Source organism: Pogoniulus pusillus, chromosome 1 (genome assembly GCF_015220805.1).
Source record: "Pogoniulus pusillus isolate bPogPus1 chromosome 1, bPogPus1.pri, whole genome shotgun sequence".
Taxonomy (NCBI): domain Eukaryota; kingdom Metazoa; phylum Chordata; class Aves; order Piciformes; family Lybiidae; genus Pogoniulus; species Pogoniulus pusillus.
Window position 1 is genome coordinate 18,525,686 of NC_087264.1, and position 21,683 is coordinate 18,547,368.

Sequence of the window (21,683 nt, forward strand, 5' to 3'; positions counted from 1 at the left end):
CCCAAAGAGCATTCACAGCCCAAAGTGTTTCCACAACCCAAAGAGCATTCACAGCCTAAAGAGTTTCCACAACCAAAAGTGTTTCCACAACCCAAAGAGTTTCCACAACCCAAAGAGCATTTACAGCCCAAAGTGTTTCCACAACCCAAAGAGCATTCACAGCCCAAAGAGTTTCCAGAACCCATACAGCATTCACAGCCCGAAGTGTTTCCACAACCCAAAGAGTTTCCACAACCCAAAGAGCATTCACAGCCCAAAGAGTTTCCAGAACCCATACAGCATTCACAGCCCAAAGTGTTTCCACAACCCAAAGAGTTTCCACAACCCAAAGAGCATTCACAGCCCAAAGAGTTTCCAGAACCCATACAGCATTCACAGCCCAAAGTGTTTCCAGAACCCAAAGAGTGTTCACAGCCCAAAGTGTTTCCACAACCCAAAGAGCGTTCACAGCCCAAAGTGTTTCCACAACCCACAGAGTGTTCACAGCCCAAAGAGCATTCACAGCCCAAAGAGTTTCCACAACCCAAAGAGTGTTCACAGCCCAAAAAGTTTGCACAATCCAAAGAGTTTGCACAACCCAAAGAGCGTTCACAACCCAAGGAGCGTTCACAGCCCAAAGAGTTTCCACGACTCGAAAGAGTTTCCACAACCCACACTTGTGCAGGGCGAGCTGCCGGTGGCGAGACCATCCTCCTGATTCTCTTTTGCTGCTCTTTGTTTGTTTGTTTGTGTTCAATCAGGCTTGTTTCATTGAAGGCACTTGGTTTCCATGGCAAATTTATAAAAGACGGTGGTTTGGTTTCTTCACGCCGTTGGAACAGATGACTCAGGCGGGGAGGGGAGAGGTGGGGGGGTGTGTGTTTGGGGGGGCCAGTTCGTGTGGCTGCAAGCAAGCTCTGAGAGATCCTGTGTCGTTATGTAAGCCCAGGTGGCACATCCTGGCTAGTAAATGCATGCAAAAGGAGACAGCATAACAGTTAATCGAGCAGAGCCGCGAGAAGTGGAACGGAAATGTCTTTAAACCAGGTCGGATTGAGGGTTACTCTTTAGGGGAGGCGACAGCCAAAAGTAGAAAGAACCTACAACTACTGACCTCTAGGCTCAAAAAAAACCCATCTGGAAGGGGGGGGAAAGAAAAGAAAATGAATGCCAGCTCTTCACATACCCTGTTTACAGTGAGGTGTTTCTCTCTGGTTTATTTCCAATCTCTCTCTCTCTCTCTCCATTCTTTATTTCTTCATCTTTCCCTTTGCTTTTGTTTTTTGGCAGGCCATTAGGGTTTCCATGGTAACAAGCAAACTATTCATTTGAAACAAAACCAGCCATGACTTTTGTGCTTTGAACAAGGGTTTGTTTGTTTTCTTTCTGTTTGTTCCTATAGCTCTTTGATAGTTTCGTTTGTGTTAATCCCAAGAGTCCAACCGGACGCCGCTGTGTAAATTCAGGATTGACCACCAGAGAGAGAAAAAAAAAAAGCACCTGAAGGTCTCCTCTTCTTCCATCCTTAGGCCTTCTCACCCATGGTTCATTCTGAGTTACACTCCCATGATGCCTTTTTTTTTGTGTGTGTGTGTGTGTTAGGTCCCCTAGTGCTTTACTTGGTTTTGTTTTTCCTTCTAATTATTAGGTTGTGTTTTTGTTTTGTTTTTGATTCTTATTTATCTAGGTATTTATTTAGCTTTTATTTCAGTCAGTGGAGGAATCTTTGGTAGTTTGTTGGTTTGTTTTTGTTTTTTTGTTTTAATGTCCATTTTCACAAAGACTCTTTTTCTTCATGCCAGTGCCTGGTGAATTCTTTTGTAGCCTCTGCCAGGATAAGGTCACCTCTGATGACTTAAGACAGACATGAGGATGATGACTGGGATGAGTCGTATATGGTCTAATGTCCCAACAGCACCTGATCGTAAATCTATAGAAAGGGAGGGAAAAGTTACAGTTAAAGAGCTGCTCAGAGACAGTCACAAAGCTCAGAAGTTAGGGAGCTCAGCCACCAGGACTTTTCACATCAAACTCTGGAGGTCAGCCAATCCAACTCCCCTGCAGTAAAGCAGGGCACTCACAGCAGCTTGCCTGAAGTCACAATCCCCAGCTGGGAGGCTGGATCTTCCTGGAGGCACTACTGAGACAGGAGGATAATGAAGAGGTGATTGGGTGCAATCAGCATGGCTTCACCAAGGGCAAACCCTGCCTGACAAAGCTGGTGGCCTACTATGAACAGGTCACAACATTCATAGAATCATAGAATCAAGAGGTTGGAAGAGACTTCCAAGCTCAGCCAGCCCAACCTAGCACCCAGCCCTGGCCAATCAACCAGACCATGGCACTAAGTGCCCCAGCCAGGCTTTGCTTCAACACCTCCAGGGATGGTGACTCCACCACCTCCCTGGGCAGCCCATTCCAATGCCAGTCACTCTCTCTGCCAACAACTTCCTCCTAACATCCAGCCTAGACCTGCCCTGGCACAACTTGAGACTGTGTCCCCTTCTTCTGTTGCTGGTTGCCCAACCCCACCTGGCTACAACCTTCCTTCAAGTAGCTGTAGACAGCAATGAGGTCTGCCCTGAGCCTCCTCTTCTGCAGGCTGCACACCCCCAGCTCCCTCAGCCTCTCCTCACAGGGATTGTGTTCCAGGCCCCTCCCCAGCCTTTGTTGAGCAACTGCTGTCATTTATCTGGACCTGAGCAAGGCCTTTGACACTGTCTCACACCACATCCTGGTCTCCAAGCTGGTGACACATGGGTTTGATAAGTGGCCCACTGGATGGATAAAGAACTGGCTTGATGGCTGCATCCAAAGAGTGGCTGTCAATGGCTCCATGTCCAAATGGAGTCTTTCCAGAGAAGGAGACTCCACAACCTCTCTGGGCAGCTTGCTCCAGGCCTCCAGCACCCTCACAGCAAAAAAGTTTCCCCTTATCCTGTCCCTGGGCACCACTGAAAGAGCCTGGCCCCATCCTCTTGACTCTCACCCCGTAGATACTGACAAGCATTCAGAAGATCCCTTCTCAGTCTTCTCTTTTCCAGTCCCCTTCTCTGTCCTCCACATCCCCACAGAGGCAGCCAGGGAGAACAACAGTGTGGTGCTCAGCCAGGGCTGTCTCTGCTTGTCACACTGACTGCCACCAACCTTCTCTGGCATGGCCTTGCTCTCTATAGGGACAGCATTCTGCGAGTTCATCTCCTACAATGAGGGTAAGAAGAAGCCTTGATGGCTCCCCAACCAAATGAGGCAGGAGAAGTTGGGATGAAAAACCAGCTGGCTGTGTAGCTGAATCTACATTGTAATGCAGAGACTCACAGGCTGCTGGGGGATGGAAAAGACCTTTGGAGATCATCCAGTCCAAGAGCCCTGCTAAAGCAGGGGCACCCACAGCAGCTTGCCACATTGTCCAGTTGGGGTTGGGATCACTCCAGAGAAGGAGACTCCAAAGCCTCTCTGGGCAGCCTCCAGCACCCTCACAGGGGAGATGCTTAGGCACATGGGGGTGGAGGGGTGAAACAAGGTCCACATGGAATCACAACACCGATATTCAATAATGTCTTTTTTGGGGGGGGCCCAGGAGCACTTTTTAAACACTCTTTCATCTCTTTATCCACCTCAGATCCCTGTTTCCCAGCCCTGCCATGGAATGCTATGACCTCTGCCCAGTGTCCACCACCTGTCATTTGTATCACTGCTACACCAGCAGTTTCCCATCTGAAGAAAGACAGTTTGCCTTAGAGGATGGAATCATAGAATGGTTTGGGTTGGAAGGGACAAGAAGATTATCTAGTTACAACTCTCCACCATGGGCATAGACAACCAAGGAACAAAGACTCTTCACAGGATCACAGTTTCACAGGGTGTCAGGGTTGGAAGAGACCCAAAGAGCTCATCCAGTCCAACCCCCCTGCCAGAGCAGGACCACACAATCTAGCTCAGGGCACACAGGAACACATCCAGACAGGCCTGGAAAGGCTCCAGAGAAGGAGACTCCACAACCTCTCTGGGCAGCCTGTGCCAGTGCTCTGGGACCCTTCCAGGAAAGAAGTTGCCCTTTGTGTTGAGCTGGAACCTCCTGTGCTGCAGCTTCCATCCATTGCTCCTTGTCCTATCCCAGGGAGCAGTGAGCAGAGCCTGTCCCCCTCCTCCTGACCCCCAGCTCTCAGATATTGATAAACATTTATTAGATGCCCTCTCAGTCTTCTCTTCTCCAGACTAAGCAGCTCCAAGTCCCTCAACCTCTCCTCATCAGGCAGTGCTCCAGTCCCCTCATCAACCTCCTAGCCCCTCCTTGAACTTTCTCCAGCAGATCCCTGTCCCTCTTCAACTGGGGAACCCAAAACTGAACACAGGATTCAAGATGAGGTCTCAGCCAGGCAGAGTAGAGGCAGAGGAGAACCTCCCTTGATCTGCTGGACACACTCTTCCTAACACACCCCAGGATCCCCTTGGCCTTCTTGGCCACAAGAGCACATTGCTGTGCCATGGATGTTCTCCACCAACACTCCCAGATCCCTCTCCACAGGGCTGCTCTCCAGCAGATCACCTCCCAATCTGTACTGGTGCAGTTTATTATTCCTCCCCAGGTGCAGGACTCTGCACTTGTCCTTAAGATCATCTAATTCCAACCCTCCCATCATGGGCAAGGATAACCAAGGAATATATTTCACTTTAGAGAATCACAGAATGTGAGGGGTTGGAAGGGACCTCCGAAGCTCATCCAGTTCAACCCTTCTGCCACAACAGGATCTCCTAGAGCAGATCACACAGGAACACAGCCAGGCAGGTTTGGAAGATCTCCAGAGAGGGAGACTCCACAAGCCCCCTGGGCAGCCTCTTCCAGTGCTCTGTCACCCTCACAGGGAAAAAAATCCTCCTCAGGCTCACATGGAACTTCCTCTGCCTCAGCTTCCACCCATTGCCCCTTGTGCTGTCCCTGGGCATCACCCAGCAGAGCCTGCCTCCAGCCTCCTGCCACTCACCTGCACATCTTGATAACCACTGCTGAGGTCACCTCTCAGTCTCCTCCTCTGCCAGCAGCACAGCCCCAGCTCCCTCAGGCTCTCCCATGAGGAAGATGTTCACCTTCCTTCAGCATCTTTGTGGCTCAGTGCTGGGCTCTCTCAAGCACTTCTATGTCCTTCTTGAACTGGGAGGCCCAGAACTGGACACAGTACTGCAGATGTGGCCTCAACAGGGTGAAGCAGAGGGGCAGGAAATCCTCTCTTGACCTCCCCACCACAGCCCTTCTAACCCACCCCAGATATCATTGTCCCTCCTGGCCATGAGAACACATTTCTGGCTCATGTTCAACCTCCCATCCACCAGGACCCCCAAACCCTTTTTCCCCTTTGCTGCTTTCCAACAGCTCAGTCCCCAACCTATCCTGCTCCCTGGGGTTGTTCTTTCCCAGGTGCCAGACTCTCCCCTCGCCCTTGTTGAATTCCATCCCATCTCTCCCTGCCCACCCCTCCAGCCTGTCCCAGTCTGGCTGAATGGCAGCACAGCCTCCTGCTGTGGCAGCCACTGCACCCAGCTTGGTGCCATCAGTAAACTTGTTGGCAGTGCCCTCTGTGCCCTCAGCCAGGTCAGTGATGAACATATTGAACAGAACTTGTCTCAGCACTGACCTCTGTGGGACCCACACTAGTTGCAGGCCTCTGCAGCTGAACCCAGTAAGATACTCTGCTGAGTAAAATCCATTTTAGGCAGCCTTTGCAGTGCTGACCACGAGAAGCAATTTGCTGTGCAGCAGATGTGGCAGAGTCACTTACTGTTGGCAGGTTGGTCTGATTTCATACACTCTCCCTCCACGATTGATACATCATCAATAGCAATGTCCCCTTCGATGCCAGGGCCTCGGATCCCTTCAAATATGAGCTGGAAAGGAAAGCAGAACAAAATCAGTCCAGAAAGTGTCAAATGGAAAATGTCCACTTCCATGCTGCATTAGCTACATTGATGGGCTTGGCTTTATCTACAGAAAAGCTCAGCTGAGTTCACACATCATTATAGGGTGGGTTCAGAGGATGGGAGAGCTGTGGAGGCAAGGTGAATGCACTGAATCCACCTGAGAGCTGCTCTGGGAGCAGAAGGCTCCACTGGGACCTGATGGATGAGAGCGATGCTGGAAGTTAGTTAAAATAACAAGGTGGATGTGAATGCAGCAGGGAAGTGGAGACAGGAAGCTTCTCCATAGCATCAGAGAACTCTTGCAGTTGGGAAAGAGCTTTGAGATCATTCAACTGCTCACCTGGACCCCACAGTCCCACCACTACTGCTAAGCCACTATCACCACATCCCTCAGCATCACATCCACATCTGTTGCAAACACCTCCAGGGATGGTGACTCCACCACCTCCCTGGGGAGCTGGTTCCAATACCTGAGAGCCCTTTTTGTGATGACAGATTTGCTAATGTCCCACCTGAGCCTCCCTTGGCACACAAGTTACCCTGTTGCCTGAAAAGAGTCCTTCAAGGAATTATCCATCTGATAACATTTGGACTCTGCCCTTGAGGCTGGGAAATATTCAGCTTGAGAGGGAAGTGTCTTCTCCTCCCCACCAAGTACAACTCCTTGGCAGCAGGCTTGAAACCAGTCAAGGGAGTTGAAAATCTGATCTTCCCTGATCATGCAAACCACAGTGTCCAGACAAAAGGACTCTACAGCAATACAGCCACCAGCATTTAATTAAAAGCTGCATTTGGCAGCTGGTTTTAATGGCCTGGGAGATGAGGAAGGTATCAGCCAGCTTGGCTACATGCTCAGAACAGATGACCACAGACGAGGGTTGGCAAGACATGGAGCAGCAGCCAGTCACAGGTTCTTGGCACCTCCAGATGAGCAGAATCCCCTCTTGGTGCCCTGCACAACCTATGAACTGCACCTCCTTGACTTTAGAAAGCTGTTGCAGGTCTCTTCCAACCTGGTTGATTCTAGGATTCTGTGACTCTTAAACATAGTGCATTCATGGAATGCCACAACCACACAGAATGGTAGAGGTTGGAAGGGACCTCTGGAGATCACCCAGTCCAACTCTCCTGCTAAAGCAGGGGCACCCACAGCAGCTTGCCCTGGGTCACAATGTCCAGGTGGCTTTGGAATCTCATCAGAGATGGAGATTGCACAGCCTCTCTGGGCAGCCTGCTCCAGGGCTCCAGCACCCTCACACCAAACAAGTTTCTCTTCACCTTCAGATGAAACCTCCTGGGTTCCAGTTTGTGCCCATTCTCCCTTGTCCTCTCCCTGGAGCACCAGAGGAGAGTCTGTCCCCATCCTCTTGTCCCCCACAGGTCCTTTAGCTCTTGCTGAGCATTGATCAGATCTCTTCTCAGGCTGCCCCAGGGCTCTCAGCCTTTCCTCCTCACAGGAATGCTCCAGGCTTCTCAGCACCCTCATAGCCTCCACTGGACTCTCTATAGTAGTTCTCTGTCTCTCTTGAACTCAGGTGCCCAGAACTGGACCCAGTCCTCCAGTTTTGTCCTTATTAGGACAGAACAGAGTCAGAGGATAACCTCTCTCCACCTGCTAGTCACACTCTTCTTCATGCACCCCAGGAAACCATTGACCTTCTTGGCCATGAGGGCACATTGGTGGCTCCTGTGGAACTTGCTGTCCACCAGCACTTCCAGGTCCTTGTCCACATTGCTGCTTTCCAGCAGGTCAGATCCTCACCTGTACTGGTGCAGGGAGTTGCTCCTCTCCAGATGCAGGACCCTAGACTTGCCCTGGTTGAATTTCATGAGGTTCCCATTCACCCAACTCTCCATCCTGTCCTGAAAAGGCCTCTTTACTATGAAACCTCCAATAAATCACTGTACCAGGGAAACTAATTTTTTCCAGATGCCTAATTTCCTATTCCAGTTGCTAATCTGAAACTGACAACATTTCAAACTTCAGCTCACTATCTGCTGTTGGCCCACTAATAAAGTGGGCATTATCAAACTCTATAGTGTTCACCTAATAAAGCAAAGAGAGCAATTATCTATAATAGAATCACAGAATGGGTTAGGTTGGAAGGGACCTCAAAGCTCAGCCAGTTCCAACCCCTGCCACAGGCAGGGACACCTCCCACTAGAAGAGGTCTCTCAAGGCCTCATCCAAGCTGGCCTTGAACACCTCCCTGGGTAACCTGTGCCAGTGTCTCACCACCCTCACTGCAAACAACTTCTTCCTAACAGCCACTTTCAATCTCCCCTCTGCCACTTCAAACCCATTCCTCCTCCTCCTGCCATCACAACACCTTGTCAGTAGTCCCTCCCCAGCCCTCCTGTAGTCCCCTTCAGATCCTGCAAGGCCACTGCAAGGTCTTCTGGAAGCCTTCTCTTCTCCAGGCTGCAGAGCCTCAACTTTCTTAGCCTGTCCTCAGAGCAGAGCTGCTGCAGCCCTCTCAGCATCTTTCTGGCCTCTTCTGGGCTTGCTCCAACTGTTCCTTCTTGTGCTGGGGGCTCCAGAACTGCATCCAGGACTGCAGGTGGGGTGTGAGGAGAGCAGAGCCAAGGGGCAGAATGCCCTCCCTTGCCCTGCTGCCCACACTGCTCTTGCTGCAGCCCAGCACAGGGTTGCTGTCTGAGCTGCACTCACCCTGCAGGCTCCTGTTGAGCTTTTCACCAACCCAGACCCCCAGGTCCTGTTCCTCAGGTCTGTTCTCAGCCATTTTTTGCTCAGCCTGGAGCTGTGCTGGGAATTGTGCTGGCCCACATAAGTGAGAGAGAAGCCATTACCTGAAATGAAGTGGGGGGGTTTATATTGACACGGGCTTGGTTCCAGTGCTGTCCTTTATTCCCACTGGAAGACCACAACGGGTTCTCTATCGCCGTCTGACCCTTCAAACGCAGGTAGACATTCAAGCTTCCTAGAAGAGAGGTGGAGAACTGCAATTGGTTAGGTGGAATGATGGAGTAAGGATGCTGGGTTGGGTATAGCAGCCAGTCACCTCTTCACCCAACCCCTGCTCATTTTGCCAGGGTCTCTGCTAAGTCTGAGTGGAGATGGCAAGCTGCTTGTCATCAGTTCTATGGGTTTATGGTTGAGAATGTGGTCAGCTGGGGATGTGAACTGACAGTGACTGAACCTTTCACTTCAACAGAAGGAGAACCCAGGAGGTTCCACCTGAAGATGAGGTGAAACTGCTTTGCTGTGAGGGAACCAGAGCTCTGGAGCAGGTTGCCTGGAGAGGTTGAGGAGTCTTCTTGTCTGGGGAGACTCCAAACCCACCAACACATACTCTTGTGCAATCTGATCGAGGCAAACCTGCTTTAGAATCATAGAATCAACCAGAGACCTCCAAGATTATCCAGTCCAACCTAGCACCCAGCCCTGTCCAATCAGCTAGACCATGGCACTAACTCCATGGCACTGAGAGGCCTCCAAGCTCATCCAGTCCAACCTAGCACCCAGACCTGTCCACTCAACTAGACCATAGCACTGAGTCCAACCCCCTTTGTCAGAGCAGGGCCATACAGTCTAGCTCAGGTTACAGAGGAATGCATCCAGATGGGCCTTGAAAGTCTCCAGAGAAGGAGGTTGGACTGGATCATCTCTAGAGGTCCCTGACCACTCTTGCTGTGAAAAAATGCTTCCTAATGTTCAGTCTAAACCTACCCAGGGGCAGCTTGAGACTATTCCCTCTTGTTCTAGCACTATTTACCTGTGAGAAGAGACCAGCAGCAGCCTCTCCACCGTCTCCTTTCAGGTGCTGATCCAGTTGGACTGCTGACTGCATGTGGGTTGGACATGTTGGCCTTCAAGGAGCCTTTCCAATATGATGCATTCTATGACTCTGTGATCTCCAGAGGTCCTTTCCTTCCCCTATCATTCTCTGAATCATTACTCAATATGTTAGTCAGTATGGATGGACATTCCTAACCCTCATGGCTGAGAGCAGCCCTGGGGAAAAGGACTTGGAGGCCTGAAGAGATGAAAAGCTCAACATGAGCTGACAGCAACCCTGTGCTGGGCTGCAGAAAGAGCAGTGTGGGCAGCAGGGCAAGGGAGGGCATTCTGCCCCTTGGCTCTGCTCTCCTCACACCCCACCTGCAGTCCTGGGTACAGTTCTGGAGCCCCCAGCACAAGAAGGAACAGTTGGAGCAAGCCCAGAAGAGGCTAGAAAGATGCGCAGAGGGCTGCAGCAGCTCTGCTCTGAGGACAGGCTGAGAGAGTTGAGGCTCTGCAGTCTGGAGAAGGCTTCCAGGAGACCTTGCAGTGGCCTTGCAGGATCTGAAGGAGACTACAGGAGAGCTGGGGAGGGACTATTGACAAGGTCTTGTAATGCCAGGAGGAGGAGGAATGGGTTTGAAGTGGCAGAGGGGAGATTGAAAGTGGATGTTAGGAAGAAGTTGTTCGCAGTGAGGGTGGTGAGACACTGGCACAGGTTGCCCAGGGAGGTTGTGGAGCAATGTGATCAGGGATCACATTCCATGCTTTTGTGCTCCACAACCTTCCTGGAGGTGTTCAGGGCCAGCTTGGATAGGACTTTAGTGACCTGTTCTAGTGGGAGGGGTCCCTGCCTATGGCAGGGGGTTGGAGCTGGCTGAGCTTTGAGGTCCCTTCCAACCTAAACCATTCTATGACTCCACACCCACACATCCCTGCCCAAAATAGGTTGTCTGGAGAGGTGGTGGATTCACCATGCCTGGAAGGGTTCAAGAAACGTGTGGAGATGGCACTCTGGGACATGGTTCAGTGTCCATGGGGGTGCTGGGTTGATGGTTGGACTCAGTGATCTCAGAGGGCTTTTCCAACCAAAGTAATTCAATGTTTCTATGCAAAGGCACCAAACCCACTGAAACCTGCAGTGGATGCTTGCCCTTGGAATTCTATCTGGAAGGGTTTGTAAAAGTCCTGCCTCAAAGCTGCTGCTGAAGGGTTCATGCCGAGATTTGTCCAGGAAGAGCTCCCCTGAAGGTTTCAAAGCATTCCAGACTCTAGATAAATAGGTAATGAGCAACTCTTGAGTAGGAGACAAAACCAGGAGGGGCAAGAGCAACAACTGCTGGACAAGAAGCTAAACAGGAGCCAGCAGTGTGCAGCTGCAGCCCAGAAAGCCAACCAGAGCCTGGGCTGCAGCAGCAGAAGTGTGACCAGCAGGGTCAGGGAGGTGATTCTCCCCCTCTACTGCACTCTGCTGAGACCCCACCTGGAGTACTGCATCCAGTTCTGGAGCCCCCATTACAAGAGGGATGTGGAGATGCTGGAGTGTGTCCAGAGCAGGGCCAGGAGGATGCTCAGAGGGCTGCAGCAGCTCTGCTGTGAGCACAGACTGAAAGAGTTGGGGCTGTGCAGGCTGCAGAAGAGGAGGCTCCCAGGTGACCTTCTTGTGGCCTTCCAGCATCTGAAGGGGGCCTCCAGAAAAGCTGGGGAGGGACTTTTTAGGCTGTGAGTGAGTGACAGGACTGGGGGGAATGGAGCAAATCTGGAGGTGGGGAGATTCAGAGTGGAGGTGAGGAGGAAGTTGTTGAGCATGAGAGTGGTGAGAGGCTGGAATGGGTTGCCCAGGGAGGTGGTTGAGGCACCATGGCTGGAGGTGTTTGAGGCCAGGCTGGCTGAGGCTGTGTGCAGCCTGCTCTAGGTTAGGGTGTCCCTGCCCATGGCAGGGGGTTTGGAACTGGCTGCTCCTTGTGGTCCCTTCCAACCCTGCCTGATTCTATGATTCCATGACTAACTGGACTGGGGGGTGAAGGTGCCTTTTTGACAGCATCCTGCCAAGAGAATGCAGGGTGCTCTGAAGAATGCCACTAGCTGCCACACTGAGGTGGCATTTTGAGTGTGAACACAAGCAGCTTTCACACTGTGCTCTGACAGCAAGGTCTGCATCCACTTTCTGGGGTTTAGTGGCTCTCTAATGACAGGGGGGAAAATTACAGCTCTTGAAGCATCAATTAGAAAACCAACATGGGAAATACAGATTTATTTTGTTGTTGTTTTCATGGTGACAGCCATAATGGAGCTACAACCTCATTCTGTCTGAAAGCAGAGGTACAACAAGGAGAGAGGCTCTTCATTTTCTTTTTCCTTGACAATGTCCTAGTGTTTGCTGCAAATCAAAGAATGACACTGTCTGGTTTTCTTATATTTGCCCAGGTGTGAATTGAAGCACAACTGAGGCACTTTCTGAAGGTCAGGGCAGGTTTGCACAGCCAGGAGCTGCTCCTGGCAGGGAGATGCTGATGGAGAGAGTTCCTGCCAAGGGCTGGGCTGCAGAAAGGCTCTGCCTGAGACTTGCTCCTCTGCACACCAAGGGCACTGCCACAGCTTGTGCCACACCTTGGGGGCAGGAAGGCAGAGGTGGGACCTGTGGGGAGGACTGGACAGGACAGCTGACCCATAACTGAACACAGTATTTGAGGTGAAGCCTCACCAGTGCTCACTGCAGGAGGATGATCACAGAATCATAGTATCAGTCAGGGAAAGGACCACATCCACTTCTAACCTCCTTGCCATGGGCAGGGACACCCTACCTTAGATCAGGCTGCCCCCAGCCTCATCCAGCCTGACCCTGCCAGAGGCAGGGACACCTCATGCTAGATCAGGCTGGCCAGAGCCTCATCCAGCCTGACCTTAAACACCTCCAGGGATGAGGCTTCCACCACCTCCCTGGGCAACCCATTCCAGCCTCTCACCACTCTCATGCTGAATAACTTCTTATTAACATCCAGGCTGAATCTACCCATTTCTAACTTGGTTCCATTCCCTCCACACCTATCACTCCCTGACAGCCTAACAAGTCCCTCTCCAGCTTTTTTGGAGGCCCCTTCAGATCCTGGAAGGCCACAAGAAGGTCACCTGGGAGCCTCCTCTTCTGCAGCCTGCACAGTCCCAACTCTTTCAGTCTGTGCTCACAGCAGAGCTACTTCTTGTAGTGGGGGCTCCAGAACTGGATGCAGTACTCCAGGTGGGGTCTCATCAGAGTGCCGTAGAGGGGGGGAAATCACCTCCCTGGCCCTGCTGGCCACACTTCTGCTGCTGCAGCCCAGGCTCTGCTTGGCCCTCGGGGCTGCAGGTGCACACAAGGGTGGTCAGCAGTTGGAGAGGCTGTAGAACCACTGCCCCTGGAGGCACTCAGGAAACATGTGGACATGGCACTTTGGGACATGATCTAATGGCCATGATGGTCTTAGTTTGTTGGGTTATCAGGTGTCTTCTCACTGAAACAATTCAGCCATTCTATGATCTACAAAGCCTCACTGAGCAGGGCCCATCCTGCTCTTGTGAAGAAATCCATGACACCACAGAGTTGATGGCTTCCTGACTGGCAGCACTGCTCCCCAAAGAGGGATAAAAGAACCACCCCTTCCACATGTGGGCTGCAAACTGCAGAGCACTGATGAAAGGTCATGGCCTCTAGCAGCTTGTGAAAAGGCAGCCAATCTGTTCCAGCAAGGAGCTTTAGAATCAGCCAGGGGGTATTAATCCTTCAGAAAATGTCATTCTGATAAATATATATATACAGGACTGGCTAAATATTGCCTAGAGAACTGTGGAGGTTGGAGAACCTCTGGAGATCATCCCATCCAAATCCCTGCTCAAAGCATTAGAGCAGGTTGCCACGTGAAATCCAATTTGGGATATCTCCAAGGACAGAGACTCCACAATTTCTCTGGGAAATCTGTGCCAGCCTTTGACTGTGAGCAGCAGGATGAGAGAGTTGGGGAGGGACTTTTTAGGCTCAGGACAGACTGAAAGAGTTGGGGCTGTGCAGTCTGGAGAAGAGGAGGCTGCCAGGTGACCTACTTGTGGCCTTCCAGGATCTGAAAGGGGCCTACAAAAAAGTTGGGGAGGGACTTGTTAGGCTGTCAGCGAGTGCCAGGACTAGGGGGAATGGAGCAGAGTTGGAGGTGAGGAGATTCAGAGTGGCTGTGAGGAGGAAGTTGTTGAGCATGAGCATGGTGAGAGGCTGGAATGGGTTGCCCAGGGAGGTGGTTGAGTCCCCATGCCTGGAGGTGTTTAAGAGGAGGCTGCATGAGGTACTTAGTGCCATGGGTTAGTTAATTAGAAGGTGTTAGGTGCTAGGTTGGACTGGATGATCTCAGAGTCCTTTCCCAAGCTGGTTAATGTTGTGGTTCTGTGATGCCTGCACACAGTTGTCAATATCTGTATATACTGTATACAAATATGTGCCTGCAAATTGTGCCAAGCTATAAATGCAGCTTCATTCCTTAACCTCCAGCTGGCTGAGTTAGTCCAGTGAATTCCAGAGTGGAGCAAGTGACACCCAAACCTGCACAACTTCCCAGCTTTAAGAGGGGCTCTCCTGCTGTGACAACCAGCACAAACCCCAGTTTTAAGTCCAGTTGGATGCCACCAGTCTTGCCAGCGCCGGTTGCAACTGGCCCTTGATGGTGTTGGCAGCCCTCCCATCCTTTCCTTTCCAGTAAGTGGACACATCTGCAGCTAAGTTAACAGACAAAGTCGTTGGCTTTCTCTCACCTATGTGCTGTCCATACATGTGATAGTAGAAGCTAAAACAGTAGGCTGTGTTGGTAGCTCCGTAGGGGTTCTTGGGAGCGACGCTGAAGACAGGACTAACGAGCCTGGCCTTCTCTCCTTCCAGCCTGGGCCGTGAGGTCTCAATGTACATGTAGAAACCTGGGGGGGGAGTCCAAATTGAAGTAGTTAGCTTGCCATCTGCAGCACTCCACCCAGCTGCATGCAGGGAGACGCCTCTGAAGCACCTCCATTGACTGTCCACGTTCAGCTAACGCCACCCTGGTATCCAGGACATATTTCTTCTGCAGCAAGCTCCTGTGTTTGCTACAACTGCTTCACAGATAGGTTTTCTACTCAGAGTGAAGCCAGGGTAGCAGGTCAGGACTCATCAATGACTTCAGAGTACAGTCAGGGTAGCAGGTCAGGGCTCACCAATGACTTCAGAGTACAGTCAGGGTAGCAGGTCAGGACTCACCAATGACTTCAGAGTACAGTCAGGGTAGCAGGTCAGGACTCACCAATGACTTCAGAGTAAAGTCAGGGTAGCAGGTCAAGACTCACCAATGACTTCAGAGTACAGCCAGGGTAGCAGGTCAGGACTCACCAATGACTTCAGAGTACAGTCAGGGTAGCAGGTCAGGGCTCACCAATGACTTCAGAGTAAAGTCAGGGTAGCAGGTCAGGGCTCACCAATGACTTCAGAGTACAGTCAGGGTAGCAGGTCAGGGCTCACCAATGACTTCAGAGTACAGTCAGGGTAGCAGGTCAGGGCTCACCAATGACTTCAGAGTACAGTCAGGGTAGCAGGTCAGGGCTCACCAATGACTTCAGAGTACAGTCAGGGTAGCAGATCAGGGCTCACCAATGACTTCAGAGTACAGTCAGGGTAGCAGGTCAGGAGTCACCAATGACTTCAGAGTACAGTCAGGGTAGCAGGTCAGGGCTCACCAATGACTTCAGAGTACAGCCAGGGTAGCAGGTCAGGGCTCACCAATGACTTCAGAGTACAGTCAGGGTAGCAGGTCAGGGCTCACCAATGACTTCAGAGTACAGTCAGGGTAGCAGGTCAGGGCTCACCAATGACTTCAGAGTACAGTCAGGGTAGCAGGTCAGGGCTCACCAATGACTTCAGAGTACAGTCAGGGTAGCAGGTCAGGGCTCACCAATGACTTCAGAGTACAGTCAGGGTAGCAGGTCAGGACTCATCAATGACTTCAGAGTACAGTCAGGGTAGCAGGTCAGGGCTCACCAATGACTTCAGAGTACAGTCAGGGCTCACCAATGACTTCAGAGTACAGTCAGGGTAGCAGGTCAGGAGTCACCAATGACTTCAGAGTACAGTCAGGGTAGCAGGTCAGGACTCATCAATGACTTCACACCAGTTCAGCACGGTATAGGGATGGGGAAAGAGAAGAATCTTCATTCATGGAGATGTTGCCTGGACCAACCTGGTCTAGTGGAAGCCAGCCCTGACCATGACAGTGAGGGGGTCAGAACTAGATGGTCTTGAAGGCCCCTTCAAATCCAAAGCAGTCTATCATTCTATGTCTCTAGAAAGGCCAGACATGATGTTCTTAGAGGTCTTTCCCAAACAGGGACTCATGATGGTGCTCAGACTTCAGCCTGAAAGTGTCCATTTGGTCCTATCAACAGTTGAGTGGGGAGCACTTAGAAAAGAAAGGGAAAATATCTTGATGGGAACCTTTCAAGGAACATTTTCAGCTGGCCACATGAATCACATATTTCAGAGCTGACTTTCATGGAAAGAGACAATATTCATCTATTCTGATCCTGGACTTTGTTGCTGGCACATCAGTGTCAGAGTCTAGGATCAAAATAGATGAACACAGAATCATAGCATTGTTTCCACTGGAGAAGACCTCTAAGATCTGAGGAAGTCCAACTATAAACCTAAGACCACCATGGCCATTAGACTGTGTCACAAAGTGCTGCACCCACACAGTTCTTGAACCCCAACAGAGGTGGTGACTCCACCACCTCCCTGGGCAGCCTGTTCCAATGCCTGACCATTCTTGCAGTCAAGAGACTCTTCCTAACATCCAACCTAAACCTCCCCTGGCACAATTTAAGGACATTCCCTCTCATTCTGTCATCTGATTCTAGGGAGAATAAACCAAGCCCCACCTCACTCCAGCCTCTTTTTAGGGAGCTGTAGAGAGCAGTGAGGCTTCCCCACAGCCTCTTTTTCTCCAGGCTGAACCCCCCCCCCAGCTCCCTCAGCTGCTCCTCACTAGCCCTGTTTTCCAGACCCTTCCCCAGCTTTGTTGCCCTTCTCTGTACCTGCTCCAGCACCTCAATATCTTGTTGGGAGTGAGTGGCCCAAAACTGAATCCAGCACTCAAAGTGTGGCCTCACCAGTGCCCAGTACAGGGAGACAATCACCTTCCTACTCTGCTGGCCATACTATTCTTCCCCTGCATTCAGCACTGGTCAGGCCACATCTTGAGTGCTGTGTCCAGTTCTGGGCTCCTCCATTCAAGAGAGATGTTGAGGTGCTGGAAGGTGTCGAGAGAAGGGCAGCAAGGCTGGGGAGGGGCCTGGAGCACAGCCCTGTGAGGAGAGGCTGAGGGAGCTGGGGGTGTGCAGCCTGCAGAAGAGGAGGCTCAAGGCAGAGCTCATTGCTGTCTACAACTCCCTGAAAGGGAGGCTGTAGCCAGGTGGGGCTTGGTCTCTTCTGCCAGGCACCCAGCAACTGAAGAAGGGGACACAGTTTCAAGTTGTGCCAGGGGAGGTCTAGGCTGGATGTTAGGAGGAAGTTGTTGGCAGAGAGTGATTGGCACTGGAATGGGCTGCCCAGGGAGGTGGTGGAGTTGCTGTCCCTGGAGGTGTTCAAGCAAAGCCTGGATGGGGCACTTAGTGCCATGGTCTGGTTGATTGGATAGGGCTGGGTGCTAGGTTGGGCTGGATGAGCTTGGAGGTCTCTTCCAACCTGGTTGATTCTATGATGATTCTAATCCAGGCCAAGATGCTGGGCACACACTGGCTCATCTTCAGCTGCCATCAACCAGCATCTTGCTGTCAATGCCCAGGTCCTTTTCTGCTAGGCAACTTCCCAGCCACTCTGCCCCAAGCCTGCAGCATTGCGTAGGGTTAGTGTGACTCAAATGCAGGACCCAGCACTTCACTTTCTTGAACCTCCTCCTGTTGACCTCATCCTACCAATCCAGCCTGGCCAAGTCCCTTTGCAAAGCCTTCCTACACTCCAGCAGATCAACACTCCCACTTGGATTAGTGTCATCTGGAAACTTACTGAGGGTGCCTTGATGCCCTCATTGAGATCACTGAGACATTAACCAGAAGTGGCACCAGCATTGTGCCCTTAGGACCACCAGTGGTGACCAGCTGGATGAAACTCCATTCTCCACCACCATTCATTCACCACACCAACAAGAGAGTTGTTACTTAATCCAACCAAACAAACACAACTCAAAAAGGCTTCACACACACAATTTTGGTAGTGCAAGCAGGGGTTAGGCAATCAAACAGCACTGATTACCTCAAGACTGATAGACTGAACACATGATGCCTGCCTTTTCAAATGCAAGCATCCACAGCATGCTTCTGCTGTCCAGGCAGGGCAATAACACACTTTAGTCAACACCCAAAGTTTAAGAACAATAAAAGGAAATCTCTATGTGACAGTCTGAGGCAGCCAAAAGTTAGCACTGCAACGACATCAACCAGAAGAAGGCCTCAAGATGTGCCAGATTATGTCCCCAGTAGACTATAACATGGAATAAATCCCTTTGAAAAGGGGATGATGGAGATGGTACAAGAGAGTCAATGGCACCATTAGTGGAGTTATGTGTTGGGACCAGCCTCAGCACCAGCAATCTCTTCTAAGAGGTCCTTCAAGTCCTTTTTTGGGATGATCAGGAAAAGCAGCCAAGCTGCTTGAGTTGCTTGTCCTTGATAGGTGTCTCAGTCAGCAGAGCTGTCAGTGCTGAGGGAGCAGCACAGACCTGGAGCCTACCTTCTTTGGAGCCGGTGCGATCGGCGTTCGGCCCCGTGTTCGGGGTGTATTTGGTGTCTCTGGTGGCAGTGCTTTGTTTCGTCCAGTCAAAATTGTCTGTGTCATCTTGAGTGAAGAGGCAGATGTTACCATCCTCAAAACCACAGTGGAACTCTCCTGCCAACACAGAAAATGAGCACAGATTGAGGGGTTGAAGCTACTTCGTTCAACCACTGCATGATGGAACAGTAGGGATTGGAAGGAACCTTTAAGGATCATCCAGGACAACTCTGCTGCTAAAGCAGGGGCAGCCACAGCAGCTTGCACAGCATCACAATGCCCAGCTGGCTTTGGAATCTCTCCAGAGGAGACTCCACAATCTCTCTGAGCAGTCTGCTCCAGGGCTGCAGCACCCTCACACCAAACAAGCTTCTCCTCTTCTGTGCCCATTGCCCCTTGCCCTGTCCCTGGGCACCACCAAAAAGGTTCTGGCCTCAACCCCTTGCTCCCCACAGGTCCTTTAGCTCTTGCTGAGCATTGAGAAGATGCCCTCTCAGATTGCTCTTGTCCAAACTCAACAGTCCCAGGTCTCTCAGCCTTTCCTCCTCACAGGGGGACCCCTGGGGGCCCTCAGCATCAACAGATCCTCTACTGGACTCCCTCCAGTAGTTCATGAAGAGAGCTTCAGGTGGCAAGCCTAGAATTGGACCTAGACATGGCCCCACTTGGGCAGAGTAGAGAAGGAGCACAACCTTTTCTTCAAGCACCCTAGGATACTATGTGCCTTCTTGGCTATGAGTGCATGTTCCTGGCTCATGGGGAACTTGCCCACCAGCACTCCAAGGTCCTTCTACCCAGAGCTGCTTCCCAGCAGCCCACCGGAACTGTAATGGAGCAGGAAATATTCCTTCCTAGGCACAAGACCCTACACTTGCCCTTGCTGAACTTAGAATCACCAAGCCATAGAATCAAGAGGTTGGAAGAGACCTCCAAGCTCATACAGCCCAACCTAGCACCCAGCCCTGACCAATCAACCAGACCATGGCACTAAGTGCCTCATCCAGGCCTGTCTTGAACACCTCCAGGCATGGGGAGTCCACCACCTCCCTGGGCAGCCCATTCCAATGCCAATCACTATCTCTGACAACAACTTCCTAACAACATCCAGCTTAGACCTCCCCCAGCGCAGCTTGAGACTGTGTTCCCTTCTTCTGTTGCTGCTTCCCTGGCAGAAGAGCCCAACCCCACCTGGCTACAGCCTCCCTTCAGGCAGCAGCAGATAGCAATGAGGTCTGCCCTGAGCCTCCTCTTCTGCAGGCTGCACACCCCCAGCTCCCTCAGCCTCTCCTCACAGGGCTGTGCTCCAGGCCCCTCCCCAGCCTTACTGCCCTTCTCTCAACACCTTCCAGCACCTCAATATCTCACTTGAATTGAGGAGCCCAGAACTGGACACAGCACTCAAGGTGTGGCCTGAGCAGTGCTGAGTACAAGAGCAGAAGAACTTCCTTGCTCCTACTGGCCACAGCGTTCCTGTTCCAGACCAGGATGCCATTGGCTCTGCTGCCCACCTGGGCACACTGCTGCCTCATCTTCAGCTACTCTCCACCAGCACCCCCAGCTCCCTCTCTGCCTGGCTGCTCTCAGCCACTCTGTCCCCAGCCTGTAGTGCTGCTTGGGGTTGTTGTGGCCAAAGTGCAGAACCCTGCACTTGGCCTTGTTAAATCTCACCCCATTGGCCTCTGCCCACCCATCCAGCCTGGCCAGGCCCCTCTGCAGGGCTCTCCTACCTTCCAACAGATCCACACCTGCTCCTAGCTTGCTGTTATCTGCAAACTTACTGATGCTGGACTCAATCCCCTGCTCCAGATCATGAACAAAGATATTGAACAGGACTGAGCCCAGCACTGATCCCTGGGGCACATCACCAATGATCTGTGTGGACATGGCACTTTAGAATATGGTTTTTCATGGCCATGGTGGTGTTGGGCTGAGAGTTGGACTTGATCTTAGGAGTCTGTTCCAACCGAATTTGGTGAGCTTGCAGTTCCAGTATGGAATGGTTTTGGTTGGAAAGGTTTAGAATGGAGAACTTCTCTTTTAAAGAAAGTTACTTCTTCCTTTGCAGACCACAGCAACTTGATCAAAACGCACTAGCACCCATCCCTGGGCAACACCACTAGTGACTGGAGGGTCACTAGTGAACTTTATCATGTTCCTCTCATGAAGAGTGAACTCCATGAAGTTCCTCTTTGCCCAACCCTCCAGCAGGTCACCTCCCAAATCAAAGACTGCTGTCTACAACTCCCTGAAGGGAGGCTGTAGCCAGATGGGATTGGTCTCTTCTGCCAGGCAACCAGCAACAGAACAAGGGGACACAGTCTCAGGCTGTGCCAGGGGAGGTCTAGGCTGGGTGTTAGGAGGAAGTTTTTGGCAGAGAGCATGATTGGCATTGGAATGGGCTGCCCAGGGAGGTGGTGAAGTCACCATCCCTGGAAGTGTTCAAGAAGGGACTGGATGAGGCACTTAGTGCCATGGTCTATTTGACTGGATAGGGCTGGGTGCTAGGTTGGACTGGATGATCTCGGAGATCTCTTCCAACCTGGTTGATTCTATGATTCCATTTTCATCTCAGAAGAGAACAAGACTCCCATGAAGCAAAAGGTGCAGCAGCTTCGTTTTACTGTGGAGCAACAGCTCCTGCTGTGTTTATTCTCCCAGCAAAATCAATTGATTTATCTGAGAACACAAGCAAGTCTCTCTCTTCTCCTGGGAGAAGGCAGCTGCCTGCACACTGTGTCAGCTCCAACCTCCTTCAGAGGGGTGCAATTTATATTCATTGTTAGGAAGAACTCTAACACCAGGCGTCCTGGGATGATTCATCTGTGGTACAGCGAGGAGGTAGAGAAATGTTTGCAGGTTTAGGCTTTTTTGGTGAACTATAAATCCTGTTAAGCCTCTGGAGCTTCACTGTAAATCAGTAAAGACAGAAAGACCTGGAGCTTAGCTTGGAGATGTAGTGCCAGAAGAGGAGGCTGGGTTGAAGCTTAAAGTCAGGTAATGCTGCAGACTGAAACACAAAAACAAGTAGCTTGGAGCCTTTGTTGTGAACCAGAAACAGAGAAATGGTTTGGTTAGAAAAGACTCTCCTCCTGTACTCTGCTCTCCTGAGATCCTACCTGGAGTACTGGGTGCAGTTCTGGAGCCTCCAACACAAGAAGGAACTGTTGGAGCAAGCCCAGAAGAGGCCACCAAGACGCTCAGAGGTCCTGCGGGCAGCTCTGCTCTGAGCACAGGCAGAGA

At 51.4% G+C, this 21,683-nt stretch overlaps 1 protein-coding gene across 2 annotated transcripts in view; it reads right to left on the reverse strand.

Annotated features, from left to right (window-relative positions):
* Positions 1 to 261: 261 nt before the first annotated feature.
* The window catches only part of MDGA2 (MAM domain containing glycosylphosphatidylinositol anchor 2), a 453,583-nt gene continuing 432,161 nt past the window's right edge, over positions 262 to 21,683 (reverse strand). The window contains exons 13-17 of one of the 2 annotated variants that reach the window (XM_064142804.1): positions 18,405 to 18,560; positions 14,411 to 14,569; positions 8,707 to 8,837; positions 5,757 to 5,862; positions 262 to 1,909 (exon numbers count right to left, since the gene is read on the reverse strand). In XM_064142804.1, coding sequence (XP_063998874.1) covers positions 1,821 to 1,909; positions 5,757 to 5,862; positions 8,707 to 8,837; positions 14,411 to 14,569; positions 18,405 to 18,560 — 641 coding nt within the window. In that variant the 3' untranslated portion in view covers positions 262 to 1,820. Of the gene's footprint in view, positions 1,910 to 5,756; positions 5,863 to 8,706; positions 8,838 to 11,847; positions 12,018 to 14,410; positions 14,570 to 18,404; positions 18,561 to 21,683 lie in introns of those variants that run through there. The other variant, XM_064142812.1, reaches the window with a different exon arrangement.